Source organism: Hemicordylus capensis, chromosome 4, assembly GCF_027244095.1.
Source record: "Hemicordylus capensis ecotype Gifberg chromosome 4, rHemCap1.1.pri, whole genome shotgun sequence".
Lineage (NCBI taxonomy): Eukaryota > Metazoa > Chordata > Lepidosauria > Squamata > Cordylidae > Hemicordylus > Hemicordylus capensis.
The window spans coordinates 182,520,313-182,537,830 of NC_069660.1; the positions used below are offsets into that span (position 1 = coordinate 182,520,313).

At 44.4% G+C, this 17,518-nt stretch overlaps 1 protein-coding gene across 10 annotated transcripts in view; it reads right to left on the reverse strand.

The window, feature by feature from the left end:
- The window catches only part of MAJIN (membrane anchored junction protein), a 58,713-nt gene that overhangs the window by 29,435 nt on the left and 11,760 nt on the right, over window positions 1-17,518 (reverse strand). Inside the window, exon 1 of one of the 10 annotated variants that reach the window (XM_053250977.1) lies at window positions 13,153-13,257. The exons of 8 other annotated variants lie outside the window; for them this stretch is intronic. In XM_053250977.1, the coding sequence (XP_053106952.1) occupies window positions 13,153-13,162 (10 nt within the window). In that variant the 5' untranslated portion in view covers window positions 13,163-13,257. Of the gene's footprint in view, window positions 1-9,388; window positions 9,448-13,152; window positions 13,258-17,518 lie in introns of those variants that run through there. One more of the 10 variants, XM_053250979.1, reaches the window with a different exon arrangement.

Genomic DNA, 17,518 nt, shown 5'->3' on the forward strand with positions numbered 1-17,518 from the left:
AGGCATATTATGCTTGCACAAGTGTTTGGGATCAGGATGTTAGTTACTGCTACACTAGCTTGTATGCTTTTTCACATACAATATAGTAATGCACAGGAGGTCAGTCACATGGTGGGTAATGAGCCCTTTCTCACAAGCAGTGAGAAAGGGCAAGAGGGCTAGCAGGGAGGGAGCCTTAAAAAGCTTACCTCCCTGCAGACAATCTGGTTCTTCCCACTGGGGGTGGGGGCGGATTGCCTGCCCAAACAATTACCGGCTGCTGTAGCTCTGAGGGTCAGGGGGTCAGACGCATTGCCCTGCATCCTCCCCCCGGAGCTTCCATATGCCCCACGTCACTCCCCCTGGAGCTCTCGCATGAATGTATGGTACATTATGGGGATCCCCCCTCCCCAAAGCCAACCAGGAGCCCCACAGTTGGTCAGCCCAGCCAGGGCTGGCAGACTATCAAAGAAATGGGGATAGGAGAGTGCTCACTCTCCTAACCTCATTTTGGAGGGTGGTTCCATAGGCAGGTTTGCCGCCACAGCTCCGCCGGGACTGGGCCCAATCCTGGCAGTATACACATGCATGCAAAACTGGGCTGGGCTTCCTTAGCCCGGTTTTGTACACACATGTGAATAGCTTCATGCTGTTGTATTTGAACCCAGGCGGATCTGGGTTTGACTCCCCAGTCAGTCATGAAACAATGTGGGCAAACCACTCTCTCTCAGTTTAATTTACCTGATAGGGTTGTTGTTTTTTGTGAGGATGAATGCGGGTTTGGATGGAGCAACCATAAATATGGCCCTGAGCTTTTTAGAGGAAGTACAGGATAAAATTGTAACAGATGCATAAATAAAACATGGTGCTGGCTCTCTCTCTTCATTCAAAAATGCACTTTTCCATGAAGCCTTTGGCTTAGGCTTAACTCTTCAATTTTAATACCCAACGGAAATGAAGCCCAAGTATGAGGTAGCTGCACTTGTTCACTTTCAGTCTTTTCCTAACTTTGTGTCTCCCTTCCTTCCTCTATTGCTTTCTCAATTGTAATTTTTAAGTTGTAAGCTCCTGGGGGCAGGGACCTGGTTATTTTTGTTTATCAAATTCTTTAGTGTTCCATGTACATTGACAGCACTGTATTGTTGTTGCTGTTGTTATTGTTATAAAAATAGGATAATCCCATGTATGCCATCCTAAACTGGAGGAAGTTCATGATACAAATGTGATAAAAATAATAAACATTCCTTAATTAATAAAGGGGGTTTACAATTAATATCAAGCCACCAAATGGTGCAGCAGGGAAATGACTTGACTAGCAAGCCAGAGATTGTCGGTTCGAATCCCCGCTGGTATGTTTCCCAGACTATGAGAAAGACCTATAGAAACACCTATAGAAACACCTATAGAGAAACAGCAATATATTTATTATTATTTATTTATTTGATGGATTTTTATACCACCCTAAACCAAAGTCTTGGGGCGGTTCACAATAATAAAACAATACAAATAAATAGAACATTAAAATAAATTAAAACTCTAAAGCTTTAAAAGCTGCCTAAAATCAGAACAATTTACAATATTTAAAATTACAAAAGCTAAAAGGCCTGGTTAAAAAAATGAGTCTTCAAGGATCTTTTAAAAACCGCTAGAGATGGAGAGAGTCATCAGATGATGCTGAAAGGCATCATCTCATACTGCGCAGAAGATGGCAATGGTAAACGCCTCCTGTATTCTACCAAAGACAACCACGGGGTTCTGTGGTCACCAGGAGTCGACACCAACTCGACGGCACACTTTACAATTAATTTCAGATAATAAAGTTAACCATTTCTCTGACAACATGAATCCCAAAGAAGCCATTAATTTCTGGGAAAACTGGGAGGATTCTGAGATTCTGAATCAATCATGAAAAATCTAAATTGAATAATTTAAACCTACGCTCATAGACATGGGAGAGTATAATCAAGTCAACTAAGTTTTTCTGGATTATGTAATCCTGGAAATACATGGGAGTCTACCTGACAGGTAGCCAACTAGATCTAGTCAGAAATAATTGTACTCCAGCCATCAAAGATGAGAGAAAAGACATTCAAGATCAGAGATTGCATAATCTCTTTTAGTATGGCAGAACAGTTGTTACACAAACGTCTATATATTTAATTCTTTTACTGCTGACTGCGTAGGGAACTGCGTGGGGATGTGGGGATGCATCTGGATGCCTGCTGGAACTCTTGTGAGGTCCTGCGAGAGTTCCAAACATTGCCTTGGGAGGGGATGGCAGCGAGAGAGGCAGGCGGAAGAAGCAAAATTGAAGGGGAATTGGCAGGATCGGAGGAAAGGAAGAAGAGAGGAGGAGACCGTACCCTTTGCCTTGGGAGCGAACAGCATCGAAGGCTGTGAGACACCAGGCAGCCTCCCTCAAGCCACCCGACGGGAAGTACGGCTGCCCACTCTGGGAGTGGCGTGGGCAGAAGATAAATAATGGTGGTGGCGAGAAAGCAGAAGAGAATGGTCAGAAGGCAGGGGGCCGAGGAGACGGGCGGAAGGGGGTGGGGAGAGGAGACTTGGGCAGAAGGGGGCAGGAGAAAGGAGGCTGGAGCAGAAGGGGGTGGGGGAGATGAGACTGCGGAAGAAGGGGGCGGGGGAAAGGAGACAGACAGAAGGGGCAGGAGGGAGAGGAGACTGGGGCAGAAAGGGCGGAGGAAGAGGAGACTGAGACAGAAGGAGGAGGAGAAGAGACTGGGGCAGAAGGGGGAGGGGAGAAGAGACTGGGGCAGAAGGGGGAGGGGAGAAGAGACTGGGGCAGAAGGGGGAGGGGAGAAGAGACTGGGGCAGAAGGGGCAGGGGAGAGGAGACTGGGGCAGAAGGGGGTGGGGGAGTAGAGACAGGCAGAAGGGGCGGGGAGAGGAGACTGGAGCAGAAGGGGTGGGGGAGAGGAGACTGGGGCAGAAGGGGGTGGGGGAGAGGAGAATGGGGCAGAAGGGGGCGGGGGAGAGGAGACTGGGGCAGAAGGGGCGGGGGACAGGAGACTTGAGCAGAAAGGGCAGGGGAGAGGAGAATGGGGCAGAAGGGGGTGGGGGAGAGGAGAATGGGGCAGAAGGGGGTGGGGGAGAGGAGACTGGAGCAGAAGGGTGGGGAGAGGAGACTGGGGCAGAAGGGGTGGGGGAGAGGAGACTTGAGCAGAAGGGGCAGGGGAGAGGAGAATGGGGCAGAAGGGGGTGGGGGAGAGGAGAATGGGGCAGAAGGGGGCGGGGAAGAGGAGACAGGGTGGGGGAGAGGAGACGGGCAGAAGAGGTTGGGGAGAGGAGACTGGGGAAGAAGGGGTGGAGGAAGAGGAGACTGGGACAGAAGGGGAGGGGGGAGAAGAGACTGGGACAGAAGAGGCAGGAGGGAGAGGAGACTGGGGCAGAAGGAGCGGAGGAAGAGGAGACTGGGACAGAAGGGGGAGGGGAGAGGAGATGGGCAGAAGGGGGCATACTAACTCCAACAACTGATTAATCTGGTCCAGACTTCTAAATCTCACTGGGTTGAAATGGAAAATCCAGGAGCAATCATCCTCTTTGCACCAGTTCACATGAGCAACTGGCCCAATACATGAATGACGTGCTGAGAGCACACCCACCAACAGCATCATCGAAGGATGTCCTGACACGCTATTGGGGCATTCTTCAATTGTGTGGAAGGGCTGTTCATCCAAATGCCCCCTAAGCAAGATTTGAGAGGACATGTTTAGAGACCATTCAGATGAACAGACCCCATACACAACTGAAAGATGCCCTAGCATGTCAGGATGTCCTTTGAAGGTGTTGGGGCAGGCATGCATGCTCTCAGCATGTCACAACTCTCTTCATGTGTTGGGCCCGCTGTTCATGAGAACCAATCCTTTGACAGTATAATTCCATTTCTACAGTCGATTTTTAGTAATCTTCACAAGATTAGTAATATTTTTTCATTTGCTATGAAGTACACACAGGAAAAATAGGCTCTCTAAAATGGCATCCTTCCTAGCTCACAATTTTCATTGATCATCCTGAATTCCCGGAAATAAAACAAATTTGTAAACAGAAAGAAAAAGAGGGTTACATTTTGTTGATATAATTTGGAATGGCTATTCCTTTGAGCAAATTAAAATAAAGTTGCCATCGTTTCAACTATTACAAGTTACATTTTGTAACCAGTCACCATATTCTTATCCACATTACATGTTTCTCAACAGGATTTGAACTAGTGTTCCTTTTTACCTCTCAATATGTCAATAGGCCCTATTCAGACATTATGTTGCACCCGTATTAAGATGTTTGTAGACTTGTACATGTGTTGGTGTGAATGACTGTATTTGCATTCATTTTAAAAGTGAACTTGGGTACAGGTCCCTCAAATGCATAGCACTGATAGGAAGTGTACTGCTGTGCATATATTCAACATAATCAGAGGTGCTCTTACCCCCGGATCTTGGGGCTCCAGTCTGTGGGGGCCTCCAAATGCCCAGTGGGGCCTCCTACCACCCCACCACTGCCCGCGCCCACCACTCCTTGTCACTTTCACTGCCATGTGTGCATAGGAACATAGGAAGTTGCCATATACTGTGTCAGGTGCCCATTTAGGCACCCATTTACTCTTGCCCACCTTAATGCCCTTCCAACGGCTGTTAGGGATGGTAAATATAAAGGGATTTAATTTAATTTGAGGATTTGCCCCTGTGGAATGGGTGCCATAGAAACTACCCCTCATGTTATTTTATATTGTAAATTTTATAGCAATGCTCATTTAAAACTAATTTCTCCTCTTTAGGGGAAGTTTCCAGGTCACTCTGATGAATTTTATTTAGAATTTTTGTTATCTAACTTTTGTAAAGAGATCACTTTCAATGTGGCTAGGTTTTGCTACGTTGTTTGCATTATACGCCCTAGTCTTATGTTTTTTGTTGTACTGTCTGATCTATGATCGTAATAAAGTTTATCTACTGTGTCAGACCACTGGTCTATCTAGCTTAGTATTGTCTACACAGACTGGAAGCGGCTTCTCCAAGGTTGCAGACAGGAATCTCTCTCAGCCCCATCTTGGAAATGCCAGGGAGGGAACTTGGAACCTTCTGCTTTTCCCAGAGCAGCTCCATCCATCATTATTATTCATAATATTAGAAATTACCAAGGAATGACAGTATTTGTTTATAAACTGGGAACTGTTTAAAGCTCTGTGAATTTCTGGTTCATATATTTAAAATTAAATATTTTTATTTTTTAATAGTTTAATAGTTTTATATTGTTCTAAATGTTTTGTAAACCACCTTGGGATGGTTTTAATGAAAGGTGGTATAAAAATCTAACAATAAATAAATAAATCCCCTGAGGGGAATATCTTACAGTGCTCACACTTCTAGTCTCCCATTCATATGCAACCAGGGTGGACCCTGCTTAGCTAAGGGGACAAGTCATGCTTGCTACCACAAGACCTGCTCTCCAGGGGTTGGAGGGGTGAGCTGAGCAGGCCTCAACCTCCCCCTGGTGGTGGCAGGGGTGGTGGCAGCAGGCACAGCGGCTGGTGTATCCATCTATCTGGGCCTTGAGCATGCCTGCACAATGGAAGTATCGAGCATCGCAAGCCTATGATATCACGGGCTTGCGATGCCCAATACTCCCACTGCACAGGTACGCTCAAGGCCCAGACAGACAGGCCCACCAGCCGCTGCATTCGCCACCGGCCACCGCCACCACATGGGAGGCCAAGTCTGCTCGGCTCACTCCCCACCCCACCCCTGGCCATGCACATGGCAGTGGCAAAAATGGCAAGGAGCGGCATGGCAGGGCAGCAGGAAGCCCCCAGGAAAGAGGCCTCCGAGAAAGGTTTGCTTTTTAAAAAATTTGAGGGGGACCTTTTGGCGGGACTTCAGGTCTGGGCGCCAAAATTACCCAGGACCACCCCTGAACATAATGTGTGAATAATCTGTATGCTCATTGTATACAGTATGTGCTGAACATATGAATAGGGCTGTAGTCTCATCCAAATATAAATTACAGTTTGAAGAAATGTGTGGCACCTTAGAAGCAATCAAAGCTTGCTGGGAAGCAGAGAATGGTCAGTCAACAGAAAGCCGGTCAGTCAACAGAAAGCCAGCAACAAGTTGTGAGATTTCACTCAGGCCTATGAGCTTGGGGTAGCATTAGGAATTGAGAACTGGCATTCAAGGTGGCATCTTATCCCTGTTAAGGCACAGAAAGAATACCTTGAGCCTGATATCTGGTAGGTACTAGAGGGGATGCAATTTGCCGGGCACACATTCACATATGGTGGTTTTGCTCAGTTCCCCAGGCTTTGTGGGGGGAAGTGTTTTATCAAAATTACAAGTGAGACAAAACTGGGAGGGATATCTAACTCCTCAGAAGACAAGAAACAAGTTCTAATAACCTTTATAGAATAGAAACCTGGGCTGAAAGATGAAAAATCCATCAGAGACAAATGCTAAGTTCTGCACCTAGGCAAAAAATAAAAAAATAAATAAAATGCATGGGCGTTGAATGGGGGACATCTGGCTTGGCAGTCACATATGGAAAAGGTCTTGGGATTGCAGACAATCACAAGTGGAATTATTATTATTTAAAATATTTATACCCCGCCTATCCAGTGCATTACTGCTCGGGGCAGCTTACAAGTGGAACATGAGTCAGCAGCGTAGAGTGGCAAAAAAAGGCTAATGCATTTTTAGACTTCATTAATAGAACCATAATGCCCAAGTTACAAGAAGTAATAGTTCCATTTTAACCCACACTAGTCAGTCCTCATCAAGAGGAGTACTGTATTCAGCTTTGAGTGCTGCACTTTAAGAAGGATATCGAGTGTTAAAATGGCCCAGTTTAGTAAGGTGTCGAATGCGGGGAGGGGAACTCTGTTTGGACAGGATGAAGGAACTGGGTTTGTCTCGCCTGGAAAAGAGAAGAGTGAGTGGAGACAGGACAGAACTCTTAAAATACTTGATGGGTTGTCACACAAAAGAGAGCAAAAACTACTTTTCTCCCATTCTACAAGACTTTGAAAATACAGTTGTTAAGTCCTGCCTGTGCCACACTTGTTTTAATTCTACCATTAGCTGGGTCACCAGAAAATCCTATGGGGCCTTAACTATACTGTAGATTATTGTATTACAGCTACCTTAGCAGACTTGATGAAACAAATGGTTGGCTGGAGCTGCAGCAAGATGAGAACGCCCTCTTCTGGCAAAACCCAGACCCTACTCTTTATTCCCCCCCCCCTTTCCAAATAATAAAGGAAAACATTGGAGAAGAAAAAGTTTTAATGCAAGTTGACTCCAAACTTAAAATAAGAGTTCTAACTTCTGAGAATATGTGAACTATATTTAAATACTGCTATATTTTATTTTTCATGTCCTAAAGATATGCTGCAGTAACATTTTAATAATTATTTTTAAAATGCATATCCTGCTTAGTAACCCAGGAATAGGTTCACAGATAAATATACAGTATGTACAAATAAATATCATATAATCCATAAATAAATGGATTTTACATTTGGTTTGCCATTACGTTTGGTTTTCAAGAAAGAGTATCAATTCAAATGAGATACACATATCAGGTGGCATATAAATATGATAAATAAATTTATATGTATATACACACACAAATAAACATCATGAATTCACAATAAAAACCACAAAATCAATCTGTGCTGTCTGCTCTGACTCACAGCAACTCTTCAGGCTCTTAAGGAGAAGTCTCTCTCAGTCCTACCACCTGAGATCCTTTAAGTGGAGATTCCCGTGACCAGCTTTGGAACTTTTTGAGTTCAAAGCATGCAGTGCTGCCCCCGAGCTATTACATAAAAATATTAAACAATGTAGCAATAAAGAAAAGTTCCTGAAATCTTGATTAAATTACTGAATAGTACTACTCAGAGGTTATTCTACTACTACTACAACAAATATTTATATATCACTTTTCAACAAAAGTTTGTGAAGTGGTTTACATAGAGTAATAAATAAATAAAGATGGATCCCTGTCCCCAAAGGGCTCACAATCTAAAAAGAAACATGTTAGATACCAGCTACAGTCACTGGAGGGGCACTGTGTTGGGGGTGGATAGGGCCAGTTACTCTCGCCCTGCTGAATAAAGAGAATCACCACTTTTTAAAGGTGCTTCTTTACCCATTTAGCAGGTAAAGACTCTAAAGGTAAAGTGTGCCACTTAGTCGGTGTCGACTCCTGGCGACCACAGAGCCCTGTGGTTTTTCTTTGGTAGAATACAGGAGGGGTTTACCATTGCCATCTGATCCCTTTCAGCATCTTCCTTTATCGCTGCTGCCCGATATAGGTGTTTCCCATAGTCTGGGAAACATACCAGCGGGGAGTCAAACCGGCAACCTAATGCTTGCTAGGCAAGTCATTTAAAGGACTCCTAAATTTCACTACAGCTTCCTCTAGTAAATGTTGTCCTGATGTAAGCCAGCCAGTGAGTATAAAGAAGGCATGTTTTATAGAAGCATAATAAGGAATGGACCTGGGAGGGCTCTCTGGGAAGTTAGTTCCTTAATTATTTAAATTTTGCAATCAAATGGTACTATTTCAAAAGGCTACTTTACCCAATGACTGCCAGTACAGTCCACCATCATCCCGGTTTTATCTTTATTTGCTCTGTTTTCACCAACCCACAAACTATTTATCACTATAAATAATAATTGGTTTTTAAATGTACAGTACTGTACAATAATAGGCTACTATACTTGCAAATAAAGAGATGTTATTTTGGGCCATAGGTAAATAATCTAGGCTCAGCATATCACCACCATTCCACCTGCATTATGTTTTGTTTTCTAGAAAGCATATCCATTCAAAAGGAAAAACCGCCCTGAGACTTTGGTTTGGGGCGGTATAAAAATCAATTAAATAAATAAATAAGAGGGAGAGCTTGTCTAAAACACACATACACACCCTTGGGAAACCCTCTCCTGAAAAGCAATGAGGGGTACATATATTACTTAAGACTGGATATATCCATCCCCAAATCATTCCAAAAATATAGCCTATACCCCCTTTTAAATTGTCTATTTTTATTTATACAAACACTGTTCATAGAAATATTAACCGCATATGGCTCTACATCTGTCAGTCTAAGACAGAACTTACTGCTCATGTGAAAAAACATACAAGTGAAGTTAGGATTCAAGCTGATAATGACCATACACTCATTTTCCATAGCAACGGGGTCCAGAGGGAGAATACACTATTTATTGTTTAGTGGCAGCTAGCTGTGTGCCATCCAGGCCTCAGAAGAACTATTGATTTAGCAATTAAGGATGCTTTTGCCTTGGGGAGGGCCCAGATTATTATCTTACATTTAAGCACTTAACACCAGATTGTTATCATAAAACCTGTTGCAATTCATGGCAGGTTCCACTTACGGTGGTAGGACGTCACCTATCCCTTTAGGCTACCGTCAGAATTCTTAATGTTGTGTCCTCTTTCAGGCATATAGATACAGTAGGAGAGGGGAGAGTAGTCTCTACACACACACACACACACCGCCCTTCTTTCTCTCTGAGTGGAAAATCTGCATTTCGTCACTTTCACTACAGACTGCAGAAGGGCCTCACACAACAGAATGCTTCTTGATAGAAAAGCCAATCCTCCCTTCATCTTACTTAGCTATGACCTAAAAGAAGACACAACAGCTCATAAGACTGTAAAAAGGGTTCTGGCGTTGGCCTAAAAGGGTAGATGGCCTCCTCACACCAGAAATAGGACCTGCTCTCCAGGCACGTGTGCAGTTATTCTCACATTATGGTCAAGGCACATACGGTAGTACACTCTCTATCCATACCTTACATTTGAGAGGCCTATACTCAGATTTACTTTTAAATGGACACAATGTAAATAGCACTTACAATAGCACTTACATTTATATACCGCTCTATAGCCGGAGCTCTCTAAGCGGTTTACAATGATTTAGCATATTGCCCCCAACATTCTGGGTACTCATTTTACCGACCTTGGAAGGATGGAAGGCTGAGTCAACCTTGAGCCCCTGGTCAAGATCAAACTTGTAACCTTCTGGTTACAGGGCGGCAGTTTTACCACTGCACCACCAGGGGCTGTGAAAGTCATTCTCATACAAACATGTACATGAATACAGAGACCTGTATGCACAACATACTGTCTAAATAGGGCTTCTGTGCTGTAGCAATGAAAACCAGTCTTCAGGATCTGGCAGTGGTACAAAACAACCATCCTACAGTTCAGTCAGCCACGCCCTTCAGCCTAAGGGCAGGGACAGGCAAATTAAAAAACAGCAGGAAGAAAGCCTCCATACATTCACAAAACAGAATCCAAGGGAAACAAAAATCATACAGAAAAACAATTTACAATTAATTCAGGATTATGGGGCTTATATAACATAGCCTCCTGTTTTGCAGTTTTTTGGATCAAGTTGTTGAATAACTGCTTGCCTCCCAACTCTACCAAGGCACACCATGGGATAGGGATGGTACTGGGAGGAACATACACACACACCTCCATAGAACAACCCTGCACCTCTAAGGTTACAGCATAATGAATGAGGAGAACAGAAAATGAATGCATAAGAATCTCAAAATAGAAAGATCCATAGTAAGGATGATTATCTTCCACTCCAGCCAGGGGAGAAAGGGCAAATGGTAATTGCTGTTCAAAAGAGCTAGACATGCAGATCACATTCCAGAAGGCCTCTGAGTTCTTATTAATAAATACTGGATGCCCGAAGGGTTTGTATCTTGCACATCAGGGAAGTGGAAACATTTCAACCCTCAGGGAACCTGGCTCTCATGTCTTGTTCTGCCTAGATTTGTCATTAGAAACAGGCTCCTACCATAGAGTTGAGAACTGACCAGAGGCACTCTTCCTCATGGACTTCCGGGCAGAAGTCCAGGGCCTCCACATCCCCTAAAGTGTGCCATCAAGTCAATTTTTACTCCTGACGCCCACAGAGTCCTGTGGCACTTCCCCCACAAAACTGCTTCTCCCCTTTTCTGGCAGGGATTACTTCTGGTCTCAGAGTTCAGTCCCACTGGGAGAAAAAGAGTGGGAGTGAAGCATGTTTGCAGGGGAGTGGGGTACAGGAAGGGGGAGAATTCAGATCACCCCTCTTACCTGTCCATCTTGCACTTTAAATGGCTCCCCACCCCACTTCAATGTATATGAGTTTGGCAGTGGCCCAATTTCTTGTTTGGCTCTAGAACCCAATTAATTTCCAGTGAAGCTTCTTCCAAGTAACCATATTTAGAATTAAAATTCGGCCATCAGGTTGTTCATAGCTAAATCTCTGTCACAGCTCACTTATGGAGCCCAATTGGGCCCTTATAATAATTTTACTGTATTAGAAAGAATTCAATCAGGTTTTCTCAGAGCCCTGTTTAATACTCCCAAATGTACTGCTAATGCAGTGCTGCGGCAAGAAGCAGGGCTTCCAAAGGTGGAAACCAGGGCCTGGAGCATTACCATTAACTATTGGCTGAAAATTCATTTGCAGCCAGTAGGCCTAATACCTTGTTTTCTCAAATTGTTTTTGATAGGTTTAGATTCTGAACACCTGCTGGAGCTGGGCTTTCGGAAAGCAAAGGCTCTGGTATGCCAATGCCTTTTCGACATCGAGCTACAGAATGAGACAGCTCTCCTTCCAAACCTATATAGGCCCTATCACCTTTTCTAAGTTTTGTTGGGCCTTCTCTAGCGCCAACTTTAATGCCTTGCCATCTGTTTTACTTTAAGGCAGATTCCATCGTGGCCGATAGAGGCATAGTTATGCCCCTAATGCTAATGAGATCGAGACGGTTGCTCATGTTTTACTTTATTGTGAATTCTATAAAGATGTTAGGAAACGTTTAATTGCACCTTTGCTGTCTCGGCGTGCTGGTTGTCTTGGTTGTTCTTGTATTTCTAATGATCTCTTAGTGAACTTCTTACTTGAAGACAAAGACTCTTGTATCTCATACTCAGTGGCAAAGTTCTGTTACTGTACATTGCTAGTAGAATTCGGAGTTGCCTGGTGCATGGTGGGATTTGTGGGGTTGTTTGAATGTATCTCATGATTTGTGCTGTTGTTTTATTTGTTTGTTTTGCTGGTCAATTGACCAAATAAAGATGACTGACTGACAGAACTACCATTGGGAAATAATTGTTCCTAGTTACACAAAAATCCTGCAAAACAAGATTGTGAAAGTACATTGTACTGCACTTGTTTCCACCCCCCAGCACAGTGCCTCCAGTGACTGTTGCTGGTGTATACCTTGTGTTTCTTTTTAGATTGTGAGCCCTTTAGGGACAGGGGTCCATCTTATTTATTTATTATTTCTCTGTGTAAACCGCCCTGAGCCATTTTTGGAAGGTATAGAAATTGAATTAAAATAAATAGAAATAATATCCTTTTGTTGTAATCTTACCTCCTCAAGACTTCTTATAGAGACAAACTAATATTATTTCTAATGGATGGCTATATTGTGTGGCAGAGAGTCATACTGCCACTTGCTTTTCTATCATATATTGCACAGCTGATTCATTTCTGACAAAATAGAACTGGCACTTGACTTCATACTTTCCACTGGCTAAATCCTTTCTTCTCAAACAATGCAGTCTTCTACATTGATTTGAGGAATCCAGGAACCTACCTAGTTTTTCCTTTGTCTCACTATCATGCATTAGCGTATGTATACAGGCTTCAAACTAGCTTAATATTTGTTACTTCTGTTCTGGGAATCTTGGAAACTGAAGTTTCCAAGAGGTGAGCTGGTCTTGTGGTAGCAAGCATGACTTGTCCCCTTGGCTAAGCAGGGTCTGCCCTGGTTGCATATGAATGGGAGACTAGAAGTGTGAGCACTGTAAGATATTCTCCTTAGGGGATGGAGCCACTCCGGGAAGAGCAGAAGGTCCCAAGTTCCCTCCCTGGCTTCTCCAAGATAGGGCTGGGAGAGATTCCTGCCTGCAACCTTGGAGAAAGTAACCGCTGCCAGTCTGTGTAGATCAGGCCTGCACAACATGCGGCCCGGGGGCCGGATGCGGCCCGCGAGGCCTTTTTTCCTGGCCCCCGGGGCTATTTCCCCTTCCTCCCCCGGCTGCTTCCCCCCCCCAAAAAAAAAAATTCCAGCCGCTGTGCGGCTGAGGAGATGGCTGCGGGGGTGTAGGTGTTCTTCCTTACCCTTCCTCATGGCAGCAGTGGCACACAGCGGCAGAAACCAGAGCAACACTCGGGCCTGCCATTTGGCCCAGCGTTGCTTCCCAACTGCAAGGTGCACCTGCACAGTTAAGTCTCTCTCTCTCTCTCAAGCCAAGCCTCCTGCTGCATCCTTTCCATCTTTCTTTCCCCTTCTCCCTTCTTTTCCAAAATTATGAGAAGAAGTTCTCTTCCATGTTTTGTGTGATGATTTGGCAGAGGTGGAAAGGAAGAACAATGCATTTTATTATGTATTTTGTACAGATTGTATAATATTTATATTATTAGAATGAATTTCAATTTAACTTATTTCATATTAATTTAAATCAATCTTGGCCTGCCAGAACATCAAAAGTTAAATATTGATTAAATTCATTTTTAATTCATTTTTAATTCATTTCTCTTTAATTTGGTTGATTGGTTGATTGATTGATATTAAGTGTTACTCTAATAATCAGCACCCTAGGAATTGAACCAAGTCACGGTTGGTTTTGGCCCGCCAGGTCATTTGAGTTGTGCAGGCCTGGTGTAGATAATACTGAGCTAGACAGACCAATGGTCTGACTCAGTATATGGCAGCTTCCTATGTTCCTAAGTTCTGTGAGAAAATCTAGGCATTATTCACAGAGAAGTCTCAGCAAACTCAGCTCTCCACCAAACTACAATCTATATATTTAATTATCTTACAGCCGAAAGAACTGCGTGAGGATGTGGGGATGCGTGGGGATGTTTGGCAGGCCCCGCCCCCGCTGCAGCCATGACCAATGAAAAGGCGGGGTCGGAGCTGCTGCTCAACACCAGGACAGACAACGGGCTTAGGAGGGGACGCAGAGGCAGCATGGCTGCCCAAATATGGCCGCCTGGCTGGCTGGCAGGCAGGGAGGGAGGGAGCTGGGTGGCAGGCAAACCCCCGCCGCCTGGAGGAGGCCATTGGCAGGCTTAGGAGGAGGCGTGGTGACAGCAGGGGGAGAAGCGGCCTGGCGGGGAGTGGGGGAGAAGCCCCGCCGGCCTCAGGAGAAGCCTGGCCGGTGGGCAAAGCCCCACCGGCCTCAGGAGGGAGGAGGCGGGAGGAGGAGGCGGGCCTGGGTTGAGGAGGTGGTTGTTGCCAGGCTGGCCAGTGGCCCGAGAAGAGGGCACGGGTTTAGGCGGCTGTTGCCAGGTTGGCCAGCAGCCCAAGAAGAAGTGGCTACTGCCGGCCGGGCCGGTGGGCCGAGGGGGAGTGGCTGCTGGCAGGCTGAAGGAAAGCAGCCGCCAGTGGGCCAAGGATGAGGGACGCGTTGGGGGGGAGATCAAGCGAGAGGGTTGTGGGGGGCAGAGCACGTGAGTGAGAGGGTTGTGGGGGGCAGAGTGCATGAGTGAGAGGGTTGTGGGGGGCAGAGTGCATGAGCAAGAGGGTTGTAGAGGGCAGAGTGTGCGAGCAAGAGGGTTGTGGGGGGCAGAGCGAGTGAGAGGGAAGGTTGTGGGGGCAGAGCGTGAGAGCGAGAGGGTTGTGGGGGGCAGAGCGAGTGAGCAAGAGGGTTGTGGGGGCAGAGCGCACGAGCAAGAGGGTTGTGGGGGAAAGAGTTTTGGAGGGAGGCAGACAGAGAGAGCAAGTTGTGGGGGTGGGGAGAGTGAGTTATGGGAGGAGAGGGGGGATGCCACAGGCTCAGAGTACTACCGCACAGATGCTCTGTGCAGGTTCAGTTAGTTCCCATTATTCTGTCTCTCTCCCTCTCTCTCTCTCTCTCTCTCTCTCTCTCTCCTCTCTCTCTCTCTCTCTCTCTCTCTCAGAGTTGGGGCGGGGGAGACACCACGACAGTTATTCTGGTATAACACCAATATACATTTATAGTAAAAATCTGTCCTTAAAGAATATTTAATGGCTTCTTATCCTCATTCTCCTTCCCAGATGCTTATGATGGTGGTAGCAAGCATTAATTGTCCCCTTTGCTAAGCAGGGTCCACCCTGGTTTGCATCTGTATGGGAGACGTGTGGAGACGACCTGTGAGCACTGTAAGATATTTCTCTTAGGGGATGAGGCCACTCTGGGAAGAGCACCTGCATTCAAAAGCTTCCAAGATCCCTCCCTAGGATCTCCAGATAGGGCTGAGAGAGACTCCTGCTTGTAACCTTGGAGAAGCTGCTGCCCGTCTGGGTAGACAATACTGAGTTAGAGGGATCAGTGGTCTGACTCAGTAGAAGGCAGCTTCCTATATTCCTAATTATCCCAAACCATTTGCTGCAGAGGAAACAAACCAAATTCAATCTATTTACCCTAAAATTTTCAGCATTATCAATTTGTTTAAAGTAATTCCACAATGACTGCAACCCTATAACTTGCAATAGAGCAGTGTACTATCACAGAGATAAGAGAATAGCTATTGCTCTCATGCTTGGGGCTATCTATCTTGAAATGTTACAGGGGAAAATAAGGGAAGGAGGCATAAGACTACAGATATAGTCAAAAGTTCTTTTCAGAGGCTGAAGGTGGTGGTGTGATAAGAGGTTACCCACAGTCTACATTCTCATCCCAATATAATCTCTGATCACACATGGTTTGTAGATTTTTGTATCACCTCAAATTGCTGTAAAAGACGTTAGTGTGACCAGCACAGGCAAAGATGCCTTTGTCGTACCATCACCAACTCTCCTTAAAAATACTGTCTGTCTCTAGTTGGTGACTACAAGGATTCTAGCACAGTTCTATGTGTATTTTTTGAAAATTTTCACTGAGCTCAATGGCTCTTTTCTCAAATACGAGTGCATAGAACCAGTCTTAATTTTTTAGGTGTTTTTTTAAAATGAGGTTCTGCTTCTGTCAAGGCTGTTTTGGGGTAATTCATAACAATTATATACATCCAGAAAGCTCACTTCACTAGCTATCAGATTAAGAGGAATCTAACAGTAGAGCAACAAACGAAACATAATTTGCATTTGCAAACCTGAAGAAATATCCAATTCAGAAAGAAATTAAGATTTAATTTATCTTATTTTTCCACTGACTCCTTATTGTAAATATGTTGTAAATATATTGTAAATATTTTTTTTTGCTACTTTGAGGGTCCTTTCTGAGATGAAAAGTGACATATACATTTTAAAATGGACAAACAACCGTCAGCAGGTGGCCTAATGCGACCAGTGAGAAGGCTTTATCCTTTTTACAGCTTTATTCTGAGCCATGAAGGACAGGGATCAGGATCCAACTAATTCCAGTACACTGGAATGGTCATTCTGAATGATAAAGCTTTTCAGAACAGACAGTGAACTACATTGTTTTCTAATAAGATGCTTTTTATTCTGAGGCTATTTTTTCTTTGGCCATTTGTGGACAGTCCCTAAACAGCAACCTGTAACAATCAATCACCTAGGGTTTTATGCATTTGAATGGTCATTCTTAAATGTAATGTGTTCCAGGGGCCCTTCAAAAGGAAGCAATGTATTTCAATAGCAATTTGCTGTCATTTGTTTTAGTATGTCCAGGGAAATTGAAAATCCCCATTTTCTAAACACACAACACAAAGTAGAAGCAAAAGCAAGGAACATTTGTTGAACATCCCTTATAGTCTATTCCAGTTAAGCGGGAAGCACTTAATCAGGAAATCCACTTAACTGGGACATCTCCCAGGAAACCAATTTAGCTTAATGATAGTAAATGGAAATCATGATGGGCCATCTAGCTGGGTATTTAGAATATCAGTTATGTTGCAGCTCTCTCACATCTATTTTCCCCATCCCAGTTAGTTCTATTAAAAACAAACAAAAGGGAGGTTAACTGGAATACTTAAATCAGAAAATCTGGGAGAATCAGACAAGGATCCTATTTTCTTAGGAAATTCAAACTGTCAGCTCACATTACAAATGGGGCACAAAAAATTGTTTTAGAAAACCTATTCAATTAGCATATTATATGAAAGACTATTGCTTGCATGTAGCATGCTAACTGAAAAGTCCAGGGCCCTCTGACCCTTTCAAGGAACTTAGCAGTGTTTACCCTTTATGAGGTACAAGGCTGGAGTGTGGTAAAAGTCAACTACAAACACTGAAGCCTACAGTTATGAGGTAAAATTGAGAGCCAGCATGGTGAAGTGGTTACAGTGTTGGGCTAGGACTGGGGAGACCTGAGTTCAAAACCCAATTCAGCCATGCAACTCACTGGGTGACTTTGGGCTCTCACTTATCTCTCAGCCTAACCTACCTCACAGAGTTGTTGAGGATAAACAGAACCATGTACTCTGGGCTCCTTAGAAGAAGAGCAGAATATAAATGCAAATAAATAAATAAGATAAAGCAAAATGGAGAAAGGAACATTGGTTCTTACCATGAAGGGTTCTTTTTCCTGGTGGTAGGAGAGCCTCAGAATGGGTTATGGAG